The 27,008-nt window shown below is 49.6% G+C and overlaps 1 protein-coding gene across 6 annotated transcripts in view; it reads right to left on the bottom strand.

Moving 5' to 3' along the window:
- Positions 1-7,895: 7,895 nt before the first annotated feature.
- RAB11FIP5 (RAB11 family interacting protein 5) overlaps positions 7,896-27,008 on the bottom strand; it is a 98,906-nt gene continuing 79,793 nt past the window's right edge. For 2 of the 6 annotated variants that reach the window (XM_039540212.1, XM_039540213.1), the window contains exons 2-5: positions 22,190-22,208; positions 19,257-21,941; positions 11,333-11,492; positions 7,896-9,883 (exon numbers count right to left, since the gene is read on the bottom strand). In XM_039540212.1, the coding sequence (XP_039396146.1) occupies positions 9,671-9,883; positions 11,333-11,492; positions 19,257-21,941; positions 22,190-22,208 (3,077 nt within the window). In that variant the 3' untranslated portion in view covers positions 7,896-9,670. Of the gene's footprint in view, positions 9,884-11,332; positions 11,493-19,256; positions 21,942-22,189; positions 22,209-27,008 lie in introns of those variants that run through there. The other 4 variants (XM_039540211.1, XM_039540214.1, XM_039540215.1 and 1 more) reach the window with 3 other exon arrangements.

Below are 27,008 nucleotides of genomic sequence, written 5' to 3'. Positions count from 1 at the left end.
CCCTAGAGCCCTTTTTAAATATTGGCATTACATTAGCTAACTTCCAGTCATCGGGTACCAAAGCCGATTTAAAGGACAGGTTACAAACCTTAGTTAATAGTTCCGCAACTTCACATTTGAGTTCTTTCAGAACTCTTGGGTGAATGCCATCTGGTCCCGGTCATTTGTTAATGTTGAGTTTATCAATTAATTCCAAAACCTCCTCTAGTGACACTTCAATCTGTGACAGTTCCTCAGATTTGCCACCTACAAAAGCCAGCTCAGGTTTGGGAATCTCCCCAACATCCTCAGCCATGAAGACTGAAGCAAAGAATCCATTTAGTTTCTCCACAATGACTATCGTCTTTAAGCACTCCTTTTGTATTTCGATCGTCAAGGGGCCCCACTGGTTGTTTAAAAATCAGCAGAAAAGTTCCTATTTCTGCAAAATCTAAAGCCTGCAGCAAGCTTGACCCTTGAAGCTCTTCATAAAGTCAGTTATTTATCTGCAGCAAGATGCCCTGCATTGGTAGAACCAAGGACTAACTGACTTAGGCTCCAATCTTGCAAAGAGATTTGTGCTGTGCTTAACTTTTTGCCCTACTGAAATTAAGCACGTGATGAAGCCAAAAATGTCTTTTCTCTCCAACTTGAAGGATCCGAATTTGCCTCCAGCTGCCTAATTACTTTTGCTCTACACCCAACAACTTTGATTTCTCCTGCAGCAGACGCAACCTCCCCAGTAATTTCAGGCTCTCTTTACTTAGTGTGGTCTTCTGGGGGTCCGTGTTCTGCCGTTCCTGACCCCGCACAATAACGTGCTGCACATTTCCTCCCAAACTGGTCTATGCTATCAGTGCTAACACGATACATCGAAACAGGTGCCAAGCTAGAGAACAGAAAATGATCCCGCTGGAAGAAAAACAAACTAGGATTATGGATAACTAAACACCTCTGTTTGAGCAGCAAAGTCATCTACCAAAGCTTAAAGGGAATTAAAAAAAAATCTAAAGGGATGAGGAAAGTCATGAATAGAAACCTGGGCCTTGAAAAGAAAACAAAGGATTGATAAAACAACAGGTGGAGGAGATTAGAAGAGAGAAGCTGGAAGCTCTCGTGTAGAGGCAAAAGCTCAGCTGGGGACTGGTCTTGTGCAAAGCAGAGGCCCAGTGCAATCTAAGTCTTTTAGTGGAATAATGGTATTAGGGCTTAAATTCACAGTCAGACCCGGGATGCCAGAACACACTTGGGTGTCACTCAAAGCATTACAGGACACACCCACTCACCTCTAATGCCCTCTTTGTTTGGTAAATTCTGCTCATTGCAGGATGGCTGGAAATAGATCCTCCCCCTTTCCACTATGCCTCTGTTTTCACAGGTGTGCCAGGATCCGTGTTTACACTGAACCCTGACCTCAGCTCAGACACAGACTTAATGCTGATAATGATGGCAGTTTAAAGAGTATTTGACAATATCTGTTTTCCAAAAGGGCTTTTGAATCGCCATCGCAATTTCCCTTTCCTCCCCTTATAGGGAGGCGGGTTGTCACGAAACATGCTGCACTCTGGCCTCTTCTGCAAAACACTTGAGAAGCACAAGGATCCTCTATGCCCTCCCCAAGATGTACAACCAGACGCTGAAATGCTCCCACTAGACAGAGTCCTCGATACATAATGCACCTACACAGTTTTGCAATTAGCATCCGCAGTTCGGATTATTTCACTCTTTCCTTCAGAAGGACGAGTTCATTCACCCTGTTCAACAGCAGCAGAAAACATTCATTTTTAGACTCAACTGAGGTATGCAATTGAAGCCACTGACTTAGTTTCCATCACATTCATGGGCCTTTATGGCTAAGGAATGAACTAACACTCTCCTTCGAAGGTCCCCACACTAACATAGCAGCACTGGAATAACAAACAGCTGTCACTACGCTGGCAAGCGTCTCCATTCTTAGATGCCATTTTCATTCAGCCAAAGCTTTAGCTTGTGGGACTGGAAGTTTAGAAAGAGAAGATGCAAGTTACCTCTGCATGATATTTCCTACCACCGAGACTTGGATGTTCCCCCCCTCCTCGAGGTGAATATGGCAAGTTCCCACCTTTGTTGTGGCTAAAGAAACTTTTATGCAAAGCAGGACATCTAAAAAGCAAGAGACGAGAGCGGCAGCTACTGAAACAAAAAGGTGTCAAGATTTTGAAAAATGGGTGCTCAGAAATCAGGTGCCTAAATAAGCGGCTTGGTTGCAAAGGAAACAGCGAGCTAGTGACATTTACAATGGCCCTCCTACACACCGGCCCACCAGTTGCCTCTGGGCTTGTCAAGCCAAACAGGACCTACCCACTCATCATTAGGCTCTGCTATAGGAACCCAATGTACCTTTACATTGGAGCCTCTTTTATCAGGGGTTTAGCAGCATGAAGCCACAATGAACCGCATGGCCAGGAAGTGAAGCATACCTTTTCCAACGGAAGCTGCAGGTGGGAACATCGGCAGAGAGAACACAGTTGCTGAATTTGGCCAGAACATAGATTCAGATTTCAAGGCCAGAAGGGACCATTGTGATCATCTAGTCTGCCCTCCTGTCTAACACCGGCCATGCCCCTATTCTCATGAAGAGTGTCACTGATTGGATCTTCGGTTACAAATCATCAGGCGCTTCAGCAGCACTGCTCCCCTACAGGGTCACAAATCCAGTACTGACTCGTCTTCTGCATCGCCAGCCCGCTGTTGTCCTTCTGCCAGGTCTCATCCAAGACCTGCCTCAGCCTCATGCTGTCGGATGGGATGGCTATACACCTCAAACACCGTCCTGGAGGTCAAACACTACAGACTGACAGAAAAATGTTAAAATATTGAAGGCAGGGAGGGGTACCTGACTCAGTCTGTTCTGCCTGTGTGTGTTTGTGAGCGTGTGTTACCAGGAGGTGGGGGCTAAGATCGTTCAGTTCCCAAACCTTGTTGTGTAGCAACTTTCTTCTTCCGTTTAACATCTTATGTGAAGTCTGGGGACTGTAACCCCATGGAAGTTTTAAAAACAAGTCTGCTGCCTTAGGGCGTGTCTACACTACGGGTGCTACAACAGTACAACGGGAGGGGATTTTTCTGTCTGTGTAAATAACCCACCTCCCCAGGCGGTGGTAGCTAGAATTCTTCCATTGACCCTACCCATGTCTACACTGGGACTAGATTGGCTTAACCACCGCGGTGAACTTTTCACACCCCTGAGGGATGTAGCGAAGTCAATATAGATTTTAAGTGCAGACGAGGCCTTAGTAAACAATCTTGTCCTTCTACTGCAGGGGGGCTTCTCTTTCTCTAGAGATAAGTGGCCTCAGGTACTGGGCTGATGGCATCACATTTCGGGCCCATTAATCTTGTTCATGTCCTTTAGAGCAATTCTGACGGTTTTTAATTAAGTTCTCACTCAGGCCGCAGCATCTTCCAGAACTTCTCTCGTCCCCTCAGAGGTGGTTTTGCCAATACCTGTTTGTACACCATTTTGGATTCAAGGGCAGCACCTGATTTCTAAAGGATGGCTCAAAAGAAGGAAGAAGCTGTGCAGTAAGGGACAAAAGTAACCATCTACCCGAATCTACCTGGGATCCAGGCTCTGTGCTTCATGGATGCCCCACATGAGCCTGCCTGGGTAGAGCAGACATTTTCAGCTCAGCAAGGCTGATCTGTGGGCCAGTAGGGCTGCTTTACTATTAAAATGATAGCTCTGCAGTTGGGGTGGATCCAGATCCTATGTAGCCCTACTCCACCCCTAACACTGCCACCCCTGAATAACTCCGACATGGGCCATCTGATGTCAATCCACCCTCTTCCTTGACAGGGGCATAGGAGGGGACATTACTTTAACGAGATGCTGGATGGATGGTGGTGGTGGTTTGTTGAGTGTCTCAAAGTATGGTTTGTCCCTCCCTCCGGGGAAGAGGGGCTGGCTGAAATAAAGAGAAGCAAACACATTTGGGAATACAGTGGAAAAGAGGGCCAAGTCTGCCAGCATCCCTTGGCTACAATGCCTTGCAACGATTCACCTTTAAGGATACGTCTTCCCTGCTTTTAGTCTTGGTGATCAGCACCCAGGTGAGCCTAGCCCCACCCAGGTGTGAGCAGCCACCGCAAAGCCCCACCTAAGTTACTAGAGGCTCACTTTTGCTGCAGCCATCCCATGCATGGACTTCTGGGGGCACATCCCATGGTTCTGCTGCTAGGATTCTGTCCCAGTGAATTGTGGGAGAATCCATCTGTCCTTCTGGGCAGGCATTTGGAGGACTATCAACACTCAAGTGATTGAGTCTGTATCCTAACTGCAAAAGGGGTGGATTACTAGCCTGGGTGGGAGTGAGACCTGAGCTCTAAACCACACCCCCAGCCTGGACAACCAGCCCACACTGAAAGTACCATCAAACTCATGAGAGGAGGGCTACTGTCAACACCCAGCTAGGAGCCCCGGCTAACTGCAGTGAAGACACATCCTAAGTAATCCATGAGATGGCAGCTGGAGGTTTCAAGCCAGAAGATTCTCAATTGCTGTTTTCTCCACCATGCAACCAAAATGCTGTGCATCACTTGGACAGAAGAAAGTAAGTGTTAGTCATTAGTTGGGGTTTTCAAATAATGTACTTTATAGTACATTATAAGTGTGCAGGTTTAAACTGTGATCAATACAGACATGCTGCTCCTAAAGCACAGGGACCTCTGTGTGAATGAAAACTAACCGGGGGGAGGGATAGCTCAGTGGTTTGAGCATTGGCCTGCTAAACCCAGGGTTGTGAGTTCAATCCTTGAGGAGGCCACTTAGGGATCTGGGGCAAAAATTGGTCCTGCTAGTGAAGGCAGGGGGCTGGACTTGATGACCTTTCAAGGTCCCTTCCAGCTCTAGGAGATTGGTATATCTCCAATTATTACCTAACGGACCTGACTCCTAAAGAGAGAAACTGATAGGAGACCATCATTCTATTTCAGGAAATAAAATAAAAAAGTTAACCAATCACTCAGTTCCCAAGCGCCAATTAGCACGGCCCTTCCCGTCAGTAAATCAGATGTGTCTAGGAACAGTTTGAACAATTTTTATTTTTTTTTAAAGTGCTTAAAACGTAAATAACAAGCTCTTTATAAACATTAGTTGCAACTATTAAATCAAGAAACATAAGCAGAACACTTTCCAACTCTGTGAAGAACAGGGAAATCAACATACCCCCCAGATTTGAACACAGTCTTAACCCTGTTTTTTTGGGTGCATTACCAACACGTTTATAGCACAGAACATCTTGTTTGTAAAAAAAAAAAAATAGTATCATCCAACTCAAATAGACGGGGTTTACAAGACACTGTTCAGTATCCATATCCCTTCAGGTTTGTTCCAGTTTAAGGTCATCACTGGACATCTCTTCTATACCCCCTTCACCCCTGGCCAGAAGAGAAAATAAAGAAACAGACTGCTTGATGGGCTTCCTTTTCAAAAAAAGTTAGCTGACCCTATGGGCTGATGATAAAGCATGGCGCTGCACATCTGCAGAAAAACTCTGCAAAGCAGTTTGTGTGGGGAAGAGGCCGACTATACTGGGCTGAAAGACAAAGTTATGGGAATGGCCTTGTTTCAAACTGAACAAACAGCCACACTGTTGACAGCGGAAGGTGATCTATACATACTAAAATCATCTCACCTGCAGTGACGAACCCTCACCAAGACGGTTTCAGCATTAGATTGGTACATAGGGACAATGACGTACTTTCAACTCCTTGTTTTTACACAACCACCTCCTTTAAATACGGATACAGGACAGGAGCATCAATCGTTTTTAGAACAAATACATTCTATGGTACTCCGCTCTCCCCTGCCTCCTTGGATGTAAGACATCTAGATTTTAAAATCTTCACATCAGCCTCTCCAATACAATTTTTTTTAGTACCAGATGAAGTTAATTAAATAGCCACTCTGGTTTTAACAAAGTTCTCTGGACACTTGTGGCACATTTAACGTTCTCTGCTCTGTTATGGGGCGCATAATCATTTGGGGAGAAAGATTTGTAAGGCAGTGGAGAAATGGAGGACAAAACAGTAAGTGGACTTACCAAAGACACCTCTCCTCAAGGATGCCTTTCCCTAGCCAACGTTCACTCACAAATGCCTGACTTCGGAACACTCTAACGGTCAATTAGGTGACACCCAACACAGGGGAGGGAGGGACAACACCCTCTTTAGCCATGATGATCATTCGGCTTGTGCCATGCTCAAGGCTTGGACATTTGAAAGCTACTGTATGAGGTTGGCAGCGTTTTCAGCTATGTACAACTTTTCACTGAGTGGATTCTTTTGGTGCAAGGTGGTCTGTGGGGTTCAATCCCACAGCAGTGACATCCAGAGGGAGGAGGAAAGGAAACACGCTTCCCGTTAAACAAGGCCATTGTCCTGGTACAGTTCTTTGTGATGCAGCTCTTCAAGGTTATCTTGAATAGATAAAGTGCCCAACATTCAAGCTTTGAAAAGGCAGAAAACCGACTAAGGCAGAGAGATTTTGTAGATGTGATTAAATCATAACAAAAGGGGATTAAGCAGCAGCGGATAGGGGTGCAGAGAGCTCTTTAAAAACATTGGCACTTGTGTGGGTGTGGAAAGCACCTACAATAAGTCAGTCCTCAGGATGAAAAGACAGAACAAAATCCTACCAGAAAGCCTATCCAAGAGAGCAATTCATTGGCTCTGGAGGCCGTCCGGGGATCAAGCCAACAGGAGCAACGGTTTGGTACCAGGCAGCATGGTCTGGTCTCGTATGTTTCTGCTGCATGGTACACTGCAAGGACAGTGAACTAATGGCAGTCCCCCATCGGTGAGCTGTGCCACCCCAGGGAAGCAGGTCTATTTCAGAGGACAGACAGAACAAGGCAGGCATCTTTTATAAACAGGCAGCCGAAAAGCCAGTGTGGACACATTTATTCTCATAGAGATGAAATACTACCGACTTCCCTCCTTCATAATGCCCATCTGACACTCCATATTCCAGCTCACCTGTCTGATCATGCCCTCCCTTCCACACCCTGGTGTGGTAGGTTTAGTTGCACAATTGTTTTTACGCAAGTTTTGCCTCCTTAAACCAGACCGGATGCAACTCCTCCTCCAATAAAAGGAAGACCTTTTCCAAGAGGCACACAACCAGGAAAGGGACCTGGCTCTCACTCCAGGGGAACCTTTTGATTGTACGTGCAAAGAGAAGCTCTTGGTACTTGAGCTTGTATGAAGAAAAAAAGCTGGATACATTTCTTAAAACCCTAAACTGTACAATATAAACATAACCCCCCTCCCCGAGACACATGCACACAAACAACAACAATGCAGGCAGACAAGTGCGAACCCTGGACTTCTTTCCTATTAGGAACAAAGGCAAATAGGACCAAAATGCTCATGGCCAGTGTTTTCAAGGGACTAAGACCCTCCTCCTTATATGATATTTTACAGACTGGATATGGCCAGAAATCCTCAATTATTGTAATATCAGATCCCCTTTTAAAACCTCTCCTCCCATCAACATGCTGCCTCCTGTTCCAATAGCTCTCTCCTCCCTGGCAGACTCACGCTTCCACTGGGCATGACTCCCTAACAGGCTCTAGCACTGGCTTAACCCAGGCACCTTGGCCTTGGCACATACACCCCGTATTACTATCCTTCTAGAAAACCTCATTTACACCAGCCTGACACAAAGCGACTTGCCCACCCTTTGCCCAGGATGGTCGGTTTTAACAAACAAAACCACCCCCAACTTACCTGAGCCTGGCGGGCAAGTAGAATTTTGCAAGGCTGGGCTAGGTAAGGACAATAATACATTGGATTGCAGGTTGGGTTTAAAGAATCAACCATTTTAGCAGGAAACGGCCCTTATTCTATTACAAAAGGCACAACTTTCCGACGTCGCTTTTAATACATTTAAACAGGTAACAGTGAAAGAATGTGAAAAAGGCTGAAAAACTCCAGCAAAAACTCCAGGGGCTCCAGTGGAAACAATGCCCCTTTGCCAGGCTGAGGACACTGAAGTCCAAGTTGAGTTAGGTGCCAGGCCCTGTCCTCACTGTCTCGATGGGATAACATGGCCGCTTCTTCACCTGCAAGAGGACCTGCCACCCAACGCCTTGATGGAGCAGAGAGAAGAAACTGACAAGAGTTAAAAGCCAAAATGGAAGACAACAGCAACTTCTGGCCCCGCCCAAGTGCATACCAGAACCAGCAACTATGCTCTTTTCTCCTGTGGCCAGGGGTACCACTCATAGTCAAGCCTCGGACTCACCACATTTGCAGCTACTAAACCAACCAGCCAACGAGGACCTTGTTCATTGAGGCCCCAAAATCTAGCGCTACATATACACCTCCTGAGAGTGCTGACCCAGTGAAACATCTAGGCACTGGCACAAGATTTAAGAATCTTGATCTCGAGATAGATGGGAGAAAGCCCTAGGCATAATGTTAATCCTGGGGGTATTTTAGAGTGGTGAACTGCTAGTTATTACAGATTGTATCTGTCTGGTGTCTGGCTAAAAGGGCTGTCATGCACGCAGACAGGGCTGGGCAGTCATACTCTAGCTTCTCTTTCTTACGGCATCTTCCAGGCACATTAAAAAAAAAGACACATACAAAGAAGTAGGCAGGTAGTGTCAAGGGCCATGGTGGTTTCAAACACTCCCTGTAAACACGGAAAGAGGCGTATCATGAGATAATACTGTGCTGAAATATCAGCTGTGACTGATGCCAACAAGAGTCCGCAGCGTGTGCCTGCAGCATACATATCGGTGATGGATAAGGTGGCTTTGTGAAGGAAGTTCTATGGGACAGATGCTGCACGAACATCAACAGACTCCTTCCCCGGAAGCCCTGGGGATGAATTTCTGTTGTGAGCTGGGGAAGGAAGAGTTGGTTGTGTCACAGAGGCAAACGTGCAGTAAAGTTACCAACGCAGCTCGTGCTCCAGCACTGACACATGCTTAGTCACACTCAGCCAATTTCACCAGTGTCACTTTTTGTCTCATCTCCCATATGGCCAGGGACTTAGTGCTCAGAGAGGAGCTTGCTAATTGGATGGGGAACCCTTTCCCTTGGGCTGGCAAAGAAACGGTTCCCATCGAAATACAAAAAGAGAGGTGAAGCTAGACCTCCCTCTCGCCCTTTGCCACACTGGCATGCACAGCAACACGGGGAAGAGCCACACACTTGTGATTTTCAGGTGCCACACGTAAGGTTCCTCAGCTGTGGCAGCAGCAATTCAGAGAACTTTCTAGCAAGCCAGGACACCCCATTTCTGAGAGACCAGGGTCATTTGGGAACACGGGCAGGGGCGGTAGCTTGAAGTCAGGAGCTAGATGGCACATTTCCAGTTCTCAGACATCCAGTTCCATGGACTCCTTACGGCTTTGGCAGGAGATGTTCCTGAACCATGCTGCCAGGCCGTGGGGGAGAAGTCCAGTTCCTGGGCTGGGCACTGCAGTGTTCTATGCCCCGCTGCAGTCGTTTCCTGGAGCTAGAGCACATTTGTTAGGCGATACAGCTAGTCTTTACTGAAAGACCCTCGGGGAATTTGTATGGGCCACCAGAGCCCTCTTGGGTTTGTGTGTGTGCAGGGGCAGAATCAGGTGTTTTTGGCGTGTTCATTCCAGGAGTGCTGTGGGCAAGTGATGCCAAGGAGATCTCTGAGCAGAGGTTACTTGCTGGTGGTGTTTTTTTCCAGGGGGATCTGAAGGAGGGTAGGAGACTGTTCCATGATGCGCACTAGCAGCTGGTCAATGTAGTTCTCCAGTTCATGGACGTGCTCCTCTTTCCTGCTCAGCTCTTTCTCCCTCTGCAGCAGCAGCTGGATGAGTTCGTCATGGGTCAGGTGATAATACTTGGCAGACTGGTCCGGCAGAGCAGCATCCTACAGCAGGAACAAAAGGAAGCAGGCCTGGTGAGCTTAAATGACCCTCTCTGTACCTTGCAAAATACACCTGCAAACTGTATGCACGGTAAGTAACTGAACCCAGCTTGTGATTCAGACTGATCCGTGTGCACGAGAAAATAATCTGTGCATGTTTTAGTTCTGTGTATTTTGCATAGCAGCTTTCGTGTAAGTGGCGCCCTAAAGCACTGTACAGTTATAGGGCTAAATTGTAAGAGGGTGACAAATTCAGTGTAGAGCAGAGACCCGCGGAGTAATGGAGCCTGAACAGTGAGGGAGCTGCGAGGAGGCAGTGAAGGGATGGAGAGGAGACTGCAGGTAGATGAGCACAGGGGAGTAGCCACGGATAAGATCTGCGAGCTGGGTGCGGAAGAATTTAAGACAGGTGGTTGCTGGCTGGATCCGGAGATGCACAGGGAGCATCAGCGGGGGTGTTTGAGCGTGATGGTGACGTGGTGGCATTTCTGTGTTCGCGTGAATCACAGAAGTGTAGGGCTGGAAGAGGCCTCGAGAAGCCATCCACGTCCAGCCCCCTGCGCTGACACAGCAACGTACACACAGTACAGTCTGGAGAACTGGAATTGGGGGAAGCAAAGAGCAAGGAATTGCAATAGCCATAGGAAAGAGAGAGGAAAGCAACCATGAACTCATCAAGAGACTTTGTGGTTTGCCCGTCAGCGCACACTGGCTTTCGAATGCGGTCAGCCAGCACTGCCTCATTAGAAACTATGGCAGAGCCAGTGCTCCAGGAAGTGTTTCCTTCCCACCCTCACCAGCAGGCAGAACCCTTTGGGATATGTCTATGCAGCACGGGGAGACTCGCACTAGCACACTAAGAACAGCAGTCCAGATGTTAGCACGGGTTAGCCACCTGAGCTCGGACACAGGGGGGCGGGCAGGCGTGGACTCGCCACCGCCAATGCCTCACCCCCACGCCGCGGTTCTTAGCACGCTAGTTCAAACGGAGCTAGCGTGAGTTTGTCTACCAGGGCTGGGAAGGACGCACCCAGCTGCACTATCGACATGGCCTTAGATTTCCCCAGAGATTGTAAATTCAGAGGCAGTGCAGCGTCTTGTCGTTACCCTGCTGGTTCCGTGCGGCTGAACATGCACTGTGAAACCCAGCTCAGCAGGAGAGAGACAAGGAAACGGCAGAGTCCAGACGGCGAAGGGGAAAGAGCGGATAACTTGCTCACCCTCCCTAATCAGAGCAGGGTCCTGCCCAGTGCTCAGAACAGGGACTGGTGGCTGGAGTCTGGGGTAGTATCTGCTGCTCTGCTGATTCAGTGGTGTAACGGGTTCCCACACACAACGGGATCTCTGCTAGGTGTTTCTAGGCCTCCAATCATCACTGTAACTAAGCACCAATATGAGACAAATCGGTGCAGGAGGAGAATACGTGCTATTGGTCAGTGGCGGTGACCCTACCTTTAGCTTCTTGGACTCCACTTTCTCCACACTACTCGTGGTGACGGTCTTCAGCTTTTCCAGGCCGCTGCTCAGGGCAGTGGTCAGGGTGGACCTGTGCTGCTTCTTCTCCCCGGAGACCTCTGCCACGGCAGCACTTATGGGCTTCACTGGATGAGGACTAAAGGGAGCAAGGAAGTCAGAGAGTTAGCGCCACACAGAGCTGGGGGACGGAGAAGCACGTCTGCCCTTTGGATTCCCTGCCTGTGGGGGAAGTCAGCAGCACATCAGAGTCAGTGGGTTCCACACAGCTGCATCCTCCACCAGGCACCGCACTGAATGTTTACCTGCTCTTTCGGGGGGGCAGATGGCCCACAGAGCACTGCAATGCAGCCCGAAAGTTCTATGAGAGAGAGGGGACCCCTGGAGACTACAAATCCCAGAATGCAAATCTTCCTCGATACAGGGAGTCAGGCCCCACTGCTTGCTGGCACCCACGGTCTCTGTGGGCTGCTCTAACCAAGATGGCAGCATTGCATGCTGGGGCCTGCAGTCTGACAGCCACACCTTAGTGACAGTGTTTCAATCTGCTCCATTTTGGGTAAGTTAGGCATAGCTCTGAGGCTCAGGGCTCTTTGCCCAGCTAAGGACCTTGTTGACCAAGTCCTGGGCCCCCCCCCGGGATAGCGTTTGGAGCCATTCCTGACTGGCTGGGGAGTTAGGTACCACTATGACCCACAGCTGGTGGGCTGCCTATTGACTATTTCCCCATCTGTGAGAACACTGCAGATCTGCTGACTCCACCAAGTCATAAGTGCCCTATTTTAGGGTGTAAACATACACAGTTAACCCTAAGAGTCTGGTTTGTCTTGGTGCGTTTCAGACTCAAAGGGGAACCGTAGTATCCTGGAAAAGATTGTGTGACTTGCCCACTTTGGGGATTACAGCGAGGATACACCATGCACGCCCCCCACCCCACCCCCTGGCCCCATGCCCCAAGGCCAGCACGACTGCACTAGATGGGCTCCTGGCAGTTGGCCATGGTGGCTAAGAGCACCACCAAATTTGCACCAAAATACACGACCCAAACTGCATAGGCGCAAGCACCTTCCCTGACAGGCAAGAGGGCTATTGCTTTTCTGCCAGCTGCTGCCCCACTCCGCCTCCTGCAGTCACAAGCAAGGCTGCAGGGTGCATTCCTGGCCTCAGCCAGGGGGTGTTTGTCCTTTGGGCTGAAGTCTGGGCTCCCCACAAAACAGAGAAGCGTCCCGAGGCAAATTGCGCTGCCAACTCCTAATGGGGAAGAGAGGAGGTGATGTGTAGGTTATACGTGAAATCTGTGTCGTGACATTTAGTGATAAACACAAACCGAAATGCCATGAAACAGATTTACTCTGCATACGCAGCAGCCACGCTGCAAAGAATTGTAACCACAGCTGATGCATACACAAGCTAACACATTACGTATCCCATCCCGCGTTCCATCCGAGGAACTCAAAGTGCTTTGCAAGCATGCATCCGTTCTCACAAAACTCCAGGGACGCAGGCAAGCCGCTGCATTTACAGATGGCACAATGGCTGCGCAGAAGAGAACTGCATTGGCCAAGGTCACTGGCAGGGCTGGGACCAGAACCTCTTCTCTCCTCCTGTTGCAGGCCTGTGCTCTAACCACTAGACCACGTTCCCCCTCAATTTCTAACTGAGCACAGGGAATACCAGGCTTGAAACTTGTGCCTCAAAAAGGTTAACTGGGGTTCAGCCCAAAGCCATTTACAACGCAGATAAGTTACGAAGCTTCCTCTAGCTAAAAGCTGTGAATGAAGAGAGAACGGATCAGAAACTCTGAACTCCTGAATTCCAGCTTCATGCAACACAAAGGACATCCTTGGCCCTTACCTGGCCCTTTCTGGACGCTTCCTTCCTATTCCAACTTGTTGGTGGGCCAGCAAGGATGCTCCACATGATCTGGTTACTGATCGCTGCGGGAGATTTTAGTCCTACAGCTACAGCTCCCCTCTGAGCAAGCCTTCCAGCTAGGAGGGCGAGGCAGGACAGCTGAGCAGTCAGACCTAAACATAATCGGCCCCAAATTCCACAGCACCCTCACATGGACGTCAGTCTGGGCAAAGGCTTCCCACTCATCATTTGAGAGCACACGATACACACCCAGCCAGCCCAAGAGAGAAAAACACGGTGGAAGGGGAAAGGAAGAGGTTGAAACCTCTACCAAAAAGGTTCACATGGGGACTGATTGGCAGAAATAAGTATCCCAGAAGACACAGCTCCTCTGCCTACAGGAACATTTTAGACCTTGACGGCACTTTCTCTGGCCCGGGCTCACTGAAGCCGCTGAGAGACAGCCTCTAGATGCAAGCTGGGCCCACGGAGGGATGATCAAGAGTTGCCACAGATATTGTCAGAAGAAAGTTCACTTCTCCCCCAGCTCAGCTTGCGTGCGGTTTCTTAGTTCTCCTGCTCGGCAGGGGATGCATTATAGCATTTGCCTGCTGTGGAATTTTGGGAGAGATTCTTCCCCCCGACCCAAAACAAGCTGGCAAAAGTATTTTTATTTTTCCAGCAGTGCCTCATTTCTGTCCACTATCCCCCCATCAATAGAAGAGGTGTCTGCAGCCAGGACTGTGGGGAAAGAGCTACTATGAACAGACAGCAGGGGTTGCATTTGCCTTACCAAGTTACCTTATTACTAGTATCCAGCTCCTTGTTTGCAAGGTCCAGAAGGTGAGGGATACACAAAGATTGGGGGTAAGGGACCAGCCCCAAGGCACTTTCCCTCCAGCATGTTCTGGGCGAGAGACTTACTGAACAGAAAAACAGCATTTTGTAGGCCTGTCTCTGAAATCCCAAAGGGCTTTTTAAAAAGTTGCACTGGATTTGATCAGCACAGCAGATTAATGGCAGAAGCATTTGGCACATGTAAGAGGCAGCTGATATGTTAAACTGCTGAGTTTTTATACACTTAGCGCTGAGGGTAATTAACCATTGGCACAACTTACCTCAGGGGGCGGTGGGTTCTCCACCACTTGGAGTCTAAGTCAAGGCTGGAGGTCTTTCTAGAAGATTCACCCTAGCTCAAAGTGAAAGCAGTGGCTGAGGTTCTCTGGCTTGTGCAGTACAGCTCAGACTAGATGATCAGAATGGTCCCTGCTGGCTTAAAATCTACGCATCTTTCCAAGGTGGCAGCTGCCATACTGTTGGTAAGTGGCATTTTTGTTATACTAGCAATAGGGAGAGAGTGTGGTCTAGTGGTTACAGCACAAGACTAGCATCAGCAGTCTCCAGTTCTAATCCCAGCTTTGTCTAGTGACTCGTCATGCAGTTTCAGACAAATCTCCGTGCCTCAGTTTCCCTGACGAACTGGATTTCTAATGGCCTCCATCACAGAGGTATCATGGAGATTGCATTTCAGTTGCTAAGCACCTGGAGGCTCCCGCAAGGGTCAGTTTTCGTGAATTTCACAGCAGTTTAAGATTAACAACAATAGAGCAATGGCCTAGTTGTCAGTCTTCACTACAACTTCTCCCGCCCCAACTACTGAGCAGCGCTTCCTGGGCCACATACCATGTCAGGTGAGATTTCCTATGGGAAGCTGCAGCTCTCAGTGAGAGGCCAAGACAATGCAGTCACAGTCACAGGTATTTCTAGACAATTACTTGGAAATCCAGGAGTTTGAACATCGCTATCTAAAGTCCAGAGGAATCTGAGAACAGGCCTGGGAGCCAGGAACACCGAAGTCAAATTGATTCCCTAGGTGTCGTTCCAGTTCGCCTGTAACATGCTTTGAAGAAGTACCGTGCCAGGGAAGTGGAGAAGAATACTCAGCATGATCACTGCCACACTCCTTACAAGTTTTTCTTCCAGATGGTTAATGCGGTTCACATGGTGCTGCCAGCTCCAAGGGACAGAGCTACACAGGGCAGTCCCTAGCAATCTTGGTGCCCTACGCAGCCCCCCCCTGTGGGGGGGGGAGGGGCTGTGTGGGGCCCCAGGCCTCCTCAGGGCAGGGGGGAGGGGGTGGCCACTTCCTGCGGGAAGTGAAGTGACCCAGCTCCAGCCTGTACTGCTCCCCTGGCTCCCAGGCTTAAGTTGGGGGAAGAAGGGACTGCCCCAAATTTCCTGGTGCCCTACACAGCTGCGTACTTTGCGTATGGGTAGGGATGGCCCTGGGGAGACGGTTGCGGCATTGCAGGGGAGACCATTTGTATTTCCTGGTTTGCAGAGGTTTAAGTTTAGCCACCCTCCATGTCCTGCTGGGACACAAAGTAGGGCTGGGGAAGCTGAACTTTGCATTAACAACTTTTGGGGGCAGTTAATTCTAAGTAACACCCAGATCTAGCCCCGCAATCTGCTGGTATCACCAATGAGGTTTCCGTTCAGCAGTATTGTGCGACTCCAAGGAGCAGAGAGATCAGAGGTATTGTGAGAAATGCCGCTCCCATTTGAGTTTTCTCAACACTGGGTGCAGCTGACCTGCAATGACATGGGAGAAGCTATTTTCTGACTCAGTTCCATTAGCAGTGCTTTATGGGAGCGTAAAATTAACTCTGGGGTTTAAAATCTAGGGTGCAAACTTCTAGGCAAATTCATATAAACCTCAAATTTACAGGCAATTAGATCAGTAACTGAGGGAAGACGGACTTAAGCAGCGGCTGAAAATTAAATCCAGAATAGGACATTTTTGCCTACAAGTTAGTAAGTTGAATATCAGCCTGGTTCTTTCATGAGACAGTCTATGTACAAGAGTTACTGAGTGAAACTTTATGGCCTGTGTTACGCAGGAGGTCAGATTAGCTAACAATATTTTTAAAATCTCTGAACCTATATGAAACCAGGCCTGGGTCTGCTGCAGTCACCATGAACAGCTAACATAAAACATCCCACCGTGTTCTGGGCAGAAGATCTTCTCCTGCACCATCTTGGTTTTCCTTGTGTGAACTGACCTGGAAGCAGTTTTAGCAGATACCAAAGTGCTTACCTCCCTGTTTCACCGGCTGGCCACCTGTCCGGTTTGCACCCGTTTCTGTTTGCGTAGGTGGAATGTTAAAGCAGAGTGGGACAGCTGAAAAGCTCTAGCATTGCTACTGTGACCAACCGCCACCACCTGGCAAGCAAAACACCCAGTGCTGGAATCGCTCTCATTACAGTGAGGAAGGGGAAGGCACAGGAGTCCTGCTCCTGGCTCTCTGAGGCTGGACTAGTGGAAAGTAGTTGGGGAAGTCTGCCGAGGACCGTTCTCCAGTCCCCGTTCCTGCACATGCTTGTACAATAGTCCCACACATACTTACTCAGCATCTTACCGAAGTCAAGCTGCTGCAAATGGGGGAGTTTCTCCAGGGGCAGGAGGGAGGGGGGCGCGTAGGAATGTTTTCCTACCCAGACCTGTTCCATGGCTGCAACTCCACCTTCATGGCTAGAGTAGCCTCCATGCCTCCCGTGCCCCTACTCCACAGCAGGGAGTGGCCTGTGGATGCATTCCAGTTGTACATCCGCTGCCCCCAGCTCCAAGTCCTCGCTGAGCAGAGGAACAGGGAGTCCCTGCACTGGCGGCCTCTCCGGCATGCACTGCGTGTGACTCCCGTCCTGCCTCACCCCAACCACACTGGTTTAATGACAAGAGCCCGCCCTGGCTGCAGGACGGTGACGGAATTGGCCCCAGAGAGGCGAGCTGCCTCCGCTCATCTCAGTGGAGCCTTCCTCAGAACTTTCTGACTCGATCTTCAATTCACCCTTCCAAACTGGCGTATGAGCAGAACCTCCAGGAGGCTTCGATCACCCCCTCCTGCCTGCTCCACACCCTCCCACTCTCCCAGCTCTGACGCAGAAGAGCCTGGAGAGTCCAAGTTACAGACCTAAGCCAAATGTCTCTCTTCCATTCCTACTGACACCACTCCAGCTGTGACTGGCTGAGACCTGCTCTGTCTATCCTTGGGGCAGTACACAAGTCACCACGCTGCCTGAGAGCAGAAATCTGGTGAAGAGTTCTTTCCACCAGAGCCAGCCCTTCCTCAATGACTTCCGGCCTCCCTCTGCCCCCCAGCCTTCCCTGGAACAGCCACCCCAGGCACCAGCCCTATGTTTCTCTATCTGCTGGATGTGTCACTTGTTTCCCAAATAAATCTTTCGCTCCTGCTCTAGATCTGAAGTCCCTCCTTTGTCACGTCGTGTGTCCTTCTACAGCTTCGTGCACCTGGGGAGCTCAAAGAACTTTACACATATTAATGAGTTAAGCCTCACTACAGCTCCATGAGGCAAGTATCCCCATTTTACAGATGGAAAAACTGAAGCATCTGGAGGTTAAGTGACTTGCCCAGCTTCATACTATTGAAGGAATCGGTGGTAGAGATGAGAACAGAATCCAAATCTCCCGGATCCCAGTCTTGGGCCTCAACCAGAAACCATCTTTCTTCCCTCAGAAGGGACCTGCCCTGGACTGTCTGTACAGTCAGTTTGAAGATGGCGACTAACCAATCAGTGTGTATTGTACACACAGAGTCTGACTGGACCACACACTGCCTGTTGCCCAGCATTACCCTCTTTGGATTTGCAGGACACATCTCTTTCCATGAAGCCCAGTAGCACTTATCTGTACACAATGATTTTTTTACCTGCAGGTTTTGAGCCAGTTTACCTGTTAGAGCATGAATAATTCAGTTAAAGACAGCACGATCCAAGGCTCTGGCCAACGTGGAGCCATTAAATGGAAAAAATAATGGACTGATCCTGAGGTCATTTAGCATGCAGACCTCCCACTGAAGTCAAGGAGAGCTTTGCATGTGAAAGGACTAAGTACAAGGCCTAAAAGGAAAAGGGAATTCTACTGCACCCCATCATGAGCTGGCTGTTGAAATCCCTACCAGCCCCTTAGAACTATGTTTGCCCGGGTGTAGCAGAAGTAAAGACGATCCATCAGGGCCTAAGATAGCTCTCAGATGGGTCCTCACAGTTCACCCTGAAATCAACAGGCACCTCAAACCTGGGAGCAGAATTGATGTGCTATGAGTAGAGACAGATCCATATAATGTTCCCTTCTTCTCCCAGTCAAACGGCACAAAAGTGCGTCAGGAAAACAGGATCAGCCACAGAACACACCTCTATCTCCAGAATCTCCCTCGGCTTCTACAAGTTAAAAAAACCTCTGACCCGTGGTTAGGACTGGACTAGACCTTCTCTCGATACTCCCCACACCCCCAAATATTTCAGGGCCAAAGTCTGTTCGTCTGTCTACCACCAGGATTCCTCAGAAGAGGCTGGTCTCAGCTGCAGTTATGCTTTAGCTAGGGAGAGAAGAGAAGTTTAGTACCTGAAGGCCACTACAAAAAAAAGAAAAAAAAAAGAAAGAAACCAAAGCTGAATGAATGAGGAAGAAACAGCTGCTAACATGCCATGAAGCGTTAATGGGCAGAAGTTTGGGGACTCCCCCTTGCCAGACACATATAAGAAGGTACGTATTTTGCAAGAGCAGTGCATGAAGGACAAGGGAAACTTTGTGGGGAGCTGAAGTTAGTGCAACACACTGAGCACCAACAGCCTTCACAGTTCTGCGGGGGCTCAATTTTTAACTGGGGCAAATCTGGGGAACATTTGCACCACTAGCTCTGAGCAAGCACAGGACGGCCGTGGAGACTCCCAATCCCAGTCCGATAGAGCTGAGGATTTAAGTCAATCCAATGAAACTCTCAGGGGCCTATAGGGTTTTATTTGAAAATGGGATTAGCACACTTCACTTTGGAAGCGGATAAAGATCTGGGGGACGGGGCGGGAGAACAGCGGCAGGCTCAGGCAGTTTCCTTTGCTGCATGAATTACTTGACAGCTTTGGCCAACGGATGCCCTATCTGCAGGTGCTACCTAAAGGCCCAACAGTGGAAGGGAAGAAGGGGGCTATTTTCCCTCAGGGACACACCCTTCGCCTCCCCCGGAGTGCTCACCTGCTTGTCTGATGGAAAGAGGGCTTCTCAGCCGGCTGTGTCTCCTTGGGCAAAACCGTGAGCGTTGAGACTTTCATGCCACCGGTCTGCAGCAAAGGGCAGGAGGACTGGGCTGCTGCCCGGCTGGTCACTGCAGGCACCCCAACAGTTGTAGGGCACACGATGGGGGAAGGGAAATTGAACTGCTGGGGGTTAGTCGCGGCCACAAGGGAAGGTGTGGAGAAGGCCAAGGGCTGGTTGCCATGCAAGAAAGGAAGCTCAACTAGCTGGTCCCCTGGGAGGTTAGCAGGCTGGAAGCCATGTGGAGCAGCTTCCTCATGAAGGTCTTTGAAGTTTAAGCCTCCCTGACCAGGCATTTCAGGTGATGTGGCCTGAATTGGGAGCACATCTGGTGGCTTTTCCACAAAGGGATTGTTTGGGGAAGAGGGGCTGACTCTGGGGGTGAAAGGGTTGCCCAGGGTTGAAATGTCATCCTGCTCTCTGCTCTCCTCCCCACTCACTGGCCTCCAGAAGTCAGCCTTTTTGAAGTCTATCACTCGATCTGCTGACCAGCTAAGCCGCTGACTTGACAATGGCTCGGGCCTGTCAGCTGAACAGCCACCCTGCTCCGACGCCCTGGTCGGGCTCACTAACGCTGCTGGGGTTTGAGGCTCCCATTCAGCTGGCTGGGCTGATGCTTTGCTAGGGTGGCCCTGCTCATCTTCCTGTCCCGATTTAGGCCTTGGCTGCGAGGGATGCTCTTGCAGAGCTGACCTTTCAAGCTGGTTAGCTGGGCTGGGGCTTGGGTAGGGCGTAGCTGGCCGCTGCTCCTCCACAGCCGTGCAGAACAGCACCGATTGGCTGGATTCTGGTTCTCTGGGAGTATTGGGCTCTGAAGGAATCAGTTGCTCAGGGAGTATTTTGTTCCTCTCTGGGAACGCCGGTGCAGTTTCCGACAAGCCCCACCCGGAGCCGGAGCATCGCTCGGTGAGCTTTTGTGACTGGGGAGGGAAGCCTGGCTTTACCATTTCCAATTTGTTTGCGTCTTCTTCAGCATCTGGCAGGCCTAATCTGTCTAGTGGGAATTTCGAAGGGCAAGTCTCGAACTGCTCAGCCCCAGTCTCCTCATTTATCTCTAGCAGGTTTTCCCCAGAAGAGGTGTCCCGTTCTGTGAACTCATTAGCTCTTGCCTTCAAATTAGCCACCCAGTCCTCTGTGGCGGAATCAGCAGCTCCAGCGACCGAAGGGACATACCTCGCTTTTGCTTCAATTATCACTGCTCCCAGCGCAGGTGGGCTGGGAGCCACTGGGGAAACGTTCTCTCGGCTTACAGGGGTATATTGCGGGTGAATTGCCACCTCTGGGCCCTCCTCATTTTCACGCTGATATTCGTTGCCTTGCTGGCTCCTCTGTCTCTCCAAATTGGCCTCATCACCTTCCTCTCTGAAATCCCCGGGAGTGAACCATCTCCGCGGCTTTGGCGGCGGTGTCCCCATGGTCATCTCCAAACCAGCTGCCCCGCTGCTCTCCTCCTCTCTCTCTGGGGTCTCAGTCCATGCAGCAGAGGGGACGGGTTTCTCCTGAAAGTCAGAACCTAGATTCATGCTGGCTTCATCTGCCTCCACTTGTGCAGTAATCTGAAGCCCACCTCCGGGTGGCTTTATATCAATCATCCCCTCTGTGTTACTAGAATCCTGACCATCACCGATGTCGACTACAGCTGACAGCTTCTCTGCTGCTTCCAGGTTTGACACCAACGATGGTAGGGCAGCGTTATTCCCAGGAAGGGCCTCACTGGGTTTCTGCAAGACTAAACTGCTTTTGGTCAACAGATCTGGGGCACTCACAGGGCTGCTTTCCTCTCTGAAGATGCCCTCATCGGAAGGTGGACATGGCCTGAACCTGCTCTCCTGAACCTCGGGTTCCTTCTCGGCGACGGTTCTGTCACTTTCCGATAGACCACCAATTGTTTCTGAGCCTGTGGTCGTCCATTCGTCTTCCCCTGCACTACTGGGCTCCTCCTCATTGTATGCTACAGTCGGTTTTTCTACATGCACCATTTCTCTGTCCCATTTCGCTCTGACACTATTTTGAGTAGTCAGTGCTGCTGCATCCTCCTCCTTCCCCAAAGCTCCCACTGCAGACCAGGCTGACAAAGGTGGAGTGGTGCTAGTTTTCTCACTCTCCAACGAAGAACTTAAAGGCAAATGACCCAACACACCATCTTCTCTCAGTGTAGCTTCCTGCGCTGTCTTCAGTAAGTTTGCTTCCATTCCTTTTAAGATCGTGACATCTGCCCAGGACCCTGGACCTAGAGACACTTCATCATTAGCTATCTCAGACTTGTTTTCCTGAACCAGTTCAGCTGGGCTTTCTGTTGGACTTGGATCATCGACGTAGGCCATGCCCTCCATAACTACAGAAGCCAAAAGGCTTTCCTCCCGAATTTCTGGTTTGAGTCTACTCGTTGCAAAGGCATCAAAGGTGTCATCCCAGTCAAAGACAGGAGGAGCAGCAGGAGTCTGTTCTTGAGGAGAGCGGAGTCCTTGGGATGTGGGAGTGGCTTCTGGAATAGGGGCGCCAGCGCTTTGGGTTGAAGACTCCTGCTGTGGTTTGTTAAGTCCTATGGAGGCAGAGGGATTGTAATCCTCAGAGGAATAAAGGTGCCCAACGACCTCTTTGGTAGCATGCGACCCAGACTGGAAACTAGAGAAAAAGTGAGTAGGGGAAGGAGAGTTTAGTACCCGGTCAGCAAGGAGGTCCTCAAAGAAAGGGTTGCTGTGCAGGGAGTGGAGGAATGGGTTGGTAGGGGACAGGCATCCAAACTGGCTTTCTTCAGTAGCAGTTAAAAGGTTAGTGCTTAGCATGCGAGCAGGATGGACTATACCAGCAGGAGGACACTGGACAGGGGACCAAGGGGAAAAGTGAGAAGCTGCATCTGAGCTGGTTTCTACCTTAGGAGACACTTCCAGGCTGTGGAGGGAAGACAAAATAGTCCTCCTGGTTAATACTATGACAGCGCTTAAGTATATTCACCTCACCCCACCCCGCCACCCACCGACCCCACCCCACCAACACTTATGGTCAAAGCTGTGCAGTGCTGCAGGGATCACACATTCCTTCCTGTTAAGCAGAGCAATGATTAAGACAGAGATGCATGGACAGTGCATGCGCTGGTATGAAGGAAAGGGAAACCCTTGTTTCAATGCAGCTCTTGTAACCACCCCCCGCCCCATTTCTTTACAACGTGCAGAATTCCTGAAGCTCTGAACCACAGGGTGAGGGGGTAACTAATGACCTTAGAGGAACGCAGACCTGGAGAGGGGCCCCAATCCAATGCCTGTGGCCCAAACTCCCTGTTCATTGATTGATAACTTGTACTGGATGCCAATTTTCCAAGTCCCCTTCTCACCTGAGTAGTCCCACTGAATCCAGGACGACTCCTGGAATAAGTAAGGCTGACTCACGTGAGTCAGGGTTGCGAGCCCAAGCCCGTAGTGACTTACTCCAGTGTCTGGTCATTTGCTTGGTTTCACATCAGGTCAGCAGAGAGAGGCTCTCTAAATCCTCCTTTTCCCCTCCTCCCCCAGAACCCCCTGAATACCGAAGTCAGCATAGGAACTGCAGTTATAGCGAAAGAGAAAACAAATGATGAACAACAGGGGGCAGCATGTGGCCAGGGCACTGGGCAGGGAGTCAGGAGACCCGGGTTCTGTTCCTACCTCTGCCGCTGGTTCCCTGTGTGATCTTTGGGCAAGCCACTCCCGTTCCATGCCTCCGAGGCGCTGAGCTATCCCTCAGCCCACTCAACAGGAAGCTGCAGGGATCTCAGCACCACCAAGAAACAGGCCATTAACACCCCCTCTGCGGCTCAGTTTCCCTGGCTGTACCAATAGAGATGCAGATCCATCCCCACCTTTACAATGGGTCAGAGACTATCCCTCCTCCTCCTTTATGGAGCGTTGCCAGCTCAACTCAACCCATTTCACAAACCTCTGGAGTGGAGCCGCATGAGGCCCCGGCAGCAGGTTTACCCCTGGGCTGAGACACAGAATTTAACAAACTTGCATGAGGTCACACGGGAGTCCCTGGTGCAGCCAGGAATTCCCACTCCCAGCCAGTATTTGAACCACAAGGCAATCCTTCCCCTCAAACCCTTTCCTCCAAGACTCAGCAGTGAGAAGCACAAGGGATAGCTGAATCCCTTGCTCCCATACTCCCTAGAGGCTAGTGCTTTGGGGGCACATTTATCCCAACAGCCCCCCATTTCCAGCAGCACCTGGGGCAGCACCCTCCCAGCAGCTCCAGACTCAGAGATGTTAGAACAGGGAGGTAACCAACACACACTGGTGGCATCTTCCCTGCCCCAGACTTCAGATCATATGCCAATCAGTGGGATTATTGCCCTCTGGCCCCTGCAAAGATCCACCCCTGTCCCCCGACAGCAGGTAGAGGGGCGGTTGGGCCCTCACTAGTCACAGCAGCCACTGAGCCAGCGTCTCTCTGTGTGTAGGTAAAGTTCAGCTAGGAGGAAATGCAAAAAGCACCTTCTCTTCCATCCCCCTTCAGCCTTCTCTCACAGAGACAGTTTACATAAGAACACGAGGCTGCATAACCTCACTGGTGCTTATAGGCACCACCTGACTTCTCGTGCCATCAAGGTATTTTAAAATAAATTTCCAATCGAAATTCTCTTCCCCTGCTCCCTTTTTTTGTGATTTATAAACTTCTCCATGAAGGCTGTAAACCGAGCTCGCTTCCTGAGTAAATTTCAGTCATGGCATGCCTCTAGGCGGATCTGGTACTGCCAGGTTGTTGCCCAAAGCCAGGCTGTGCCAGGTACGCCGATAGATTTCCAGGGTAGGAAACAAACACAGCATGGATGCAGGTTTTCAAAACCAGACCTATACGTAAGAGTTTAGATGGAATGGGGGAAAGCTGCAGCAAAGGCCAAAAGGCTGGTCTCAAAAACCTCAGCAGAGCTGCTTTGGGGGGAACACAGCGAAGACAACTCAAAGAATCACAGAATATCAGGGTTGGAAGGTCATCTAGTCCAACCCCCCTGCTCAAAGCAGGACCAATCCCAACTAAATCAATCTCTGGATTTTTGGGGGATATTATTGGTACATATCTCATGCCACTTAGGCTGAAAAAATACACACACACCCACCCACACCATTTACTTTGCGTTTGACCCATTTTACCTTCTGGCTAGTCAGTTTCACCTGCTGTTTGTGGATCTGTCCTACAACAACCGGAAGAGAAACTCCCCTCTTTTTTTTTTTTTTAAAGGAAAAAAATGTCATTTTGAGACAAGGGGCGGAGTTTGGGGGGAAAATGCAGTGCCTGAAATTATGTTACTTTTGCATAGTGGACTGGATTTCAAGTTGTCTGTGTCCCTGGAACAGGAGTGTAACATGAATTCGTTTTTACATGGCCCCATCCATTCTGTTGATGGAGGAAAGGATCCATCTCTTCCTCCTCTTAACAGCAGTTCCAGCTAAGATCCACACTAGACAACGAGAGCAATCAACTTCAGTAACTTAGACATAGGTTAGGGGTTTGTTATTGAAGTGGGTGGGTGAGATTCTGTGGCCTGCATTGTGCAGGAGGTCAGACTAGATGATCATAATGGTCCCTTCTGACCTTAAAGTCTATGAGTCTGAGTCTAAATGCAGTTCTGGTGAAACTCAGATAAGCCTTCCACTATCAGCAACCTCCCTGCAAATTACTTATTTTTTAATGCGACAGAAAAGAAAGCTATCCAGGTGCAGTGTTGAAAATCAAGACCAGATTTCTTTACAATGAAACTAAGGACTCACTGGGACAGATAAAGCCTCTGAATTTCACACATGTGGTTTGTGCCCCAAACCATAAGACAGTCCCAGCCCGTGAACCTTCACTAAGATTGATGAATATGGCCCAACATAAACTTGACATTGAAACCAAACTTCGGGCACATTCTTCCAGGGTCCACTGCAACCATCTTTCACAGACCGAGCATTAATCGTCCTTGGGTGGAAGACAGAGTGCTGCTACAGGAAGCGTATAATGGGCCCTCTCTGTGTAATTCCATGGAAGACAATGGCATTACATGAGAGAGCCATTTTATTGAATTAGTCACAAGCCTTTCAGTGGCACTCGGTACTGAAACATGCAAACGCCTAGCAACACCCCTGCTTTACAGATGGGAAACTCGGACAGGTGACCCAAATTCCCCACTGCCTGGCACCTTGTGTTGCCATTCACACCTGTGCACAGCAAATGTAAAACCACCACCAGGGTGTGAGTAGAGAATTTGGATTTGGGACCATTTTACCTCCCCTTGGCACAGAGTAAGTGACCACACAAGGAACCAAGTGGTGGAGACCCAGGGATATCCCACAGAAAGTCTGTGGAAAGGCCAGGAAGAGGACCCAGCTCTCCAGTGTTCTGGGGCCATGGCTTTAACCACAAGCCCATCCCCTCATCCCACAGAGCCACTGTCATGTTTGTTTAATCGCCTCTAGTGCTGCAATTGCTGCCTCCAATCCACCTTCGCTCAGGGAGTTGTAAAGCACATCTGGATTTTTCTCTTGACCTTCCAGCTCTACAATGCTCCATGGCTAAATACACCAGCAATACCTGGCCCAGGGTACGCGGCCTTGCACCTGCAGTGCTAGCTCTGAATTGGTTTCGGTATTTTTGGCCAAGCAAAGCAAGGCCCTACGCTCACCTTGATGGCATTTCTCCATTCGTACATCTCTAATACGACAACTTCCGAAAACCGCCCCCGAGCGATGGTAGAACGTCGGAGAACGTTCAAGGGAGCACCAGGCAGAGCCCTGCTGATTTCGGCAGAAACTAAAAGAGCCTGAAATTAACCCATAAACTGCCCATTTTGTGATGCCAGCAGAGGAAGCTCTCTGGCACCCTCTTGCTGCTATCTACACATCACAGGCAGCAGCTTACTAGAATGTAGGCTGAGCTGTATACCCACACAAGGCCCTTCTCCCCGTTCCAGCCAGGTGGCTCCAAACTGACCCTTACCCGCTCCCCATGCAGCTATCCTGCCCTCCTGGGCTCTTGGCCCCAATCTCCAGCCAGACCCCTCACACTCTGGCCAGCCCCACCTCCACCCCGACCTACATTTGCACTTAAAAGGTTGAACAAGGCACAGAGCTCGGTCAACATGAGCAGCGAAGTGTGCAACTCTCTGTCATTAGCTACAAAGACCTGTACATTTCTCCCTGTGGATTGCGAGAACTAGATTTCTGCTGGAAGAACAGGAGTTACTGGAAGTATATCCATGTACACCCTTCTGAGAAGGATCTGCCAGCCACTGCTCAGCCTCCTGATCTAGTCACTTTACGCTTGGCCACACCAGATTTTAGCGATAAAGCCAAAATCCTTCCCACCCTGAAAATAAGAGTGTGACCTGTCCCCAGCACCCAGGGCATCCTTCCAGCTCTCAGCGATATAGCTATGAAGGGATCCACTTTAGAACAGCATTTTTAGCTGTGGCCCAAGAGGCTGGTCACAGTCTTTAGAAATCCTCCAGAAAGCAGAATTCCTGCTTCTGTTTTACTCCACTGAAATAAAGGAACTTTACACTAGGGGGCGTGCGTGCTCTGCATTGCCTCAGTGGAAAGTAAACTCCCACTTTAAAATAAAATAAAATAAAATAAAAGCCAAAAAAAAAAATCACCCGTTTTCACTGTAATTCTGAGGTCAAGGAGCGGTCCTGAAAACATCGCTGATGTTTGATGTATTAGGATCAGAGCTACACTCCCA

The sequence above is a fragment of the Mauremys reevesii genome, linkage group 5 (assembly GCF_016161935.1).
Source record: "Mauremys reevesii isolate NIE-2019 linkage group 5, ASM1616193v1, whole genome shotgun sequence".
NCBI classification, from domain to species: Eukaryota; Metazoa; Chordata; order Testudines; family Geoemydidae; genus Mauremys; species Mauremys reevesii.
This window is presented reverse-complemented; position numbering and strand designations above follow the sequence as displayed.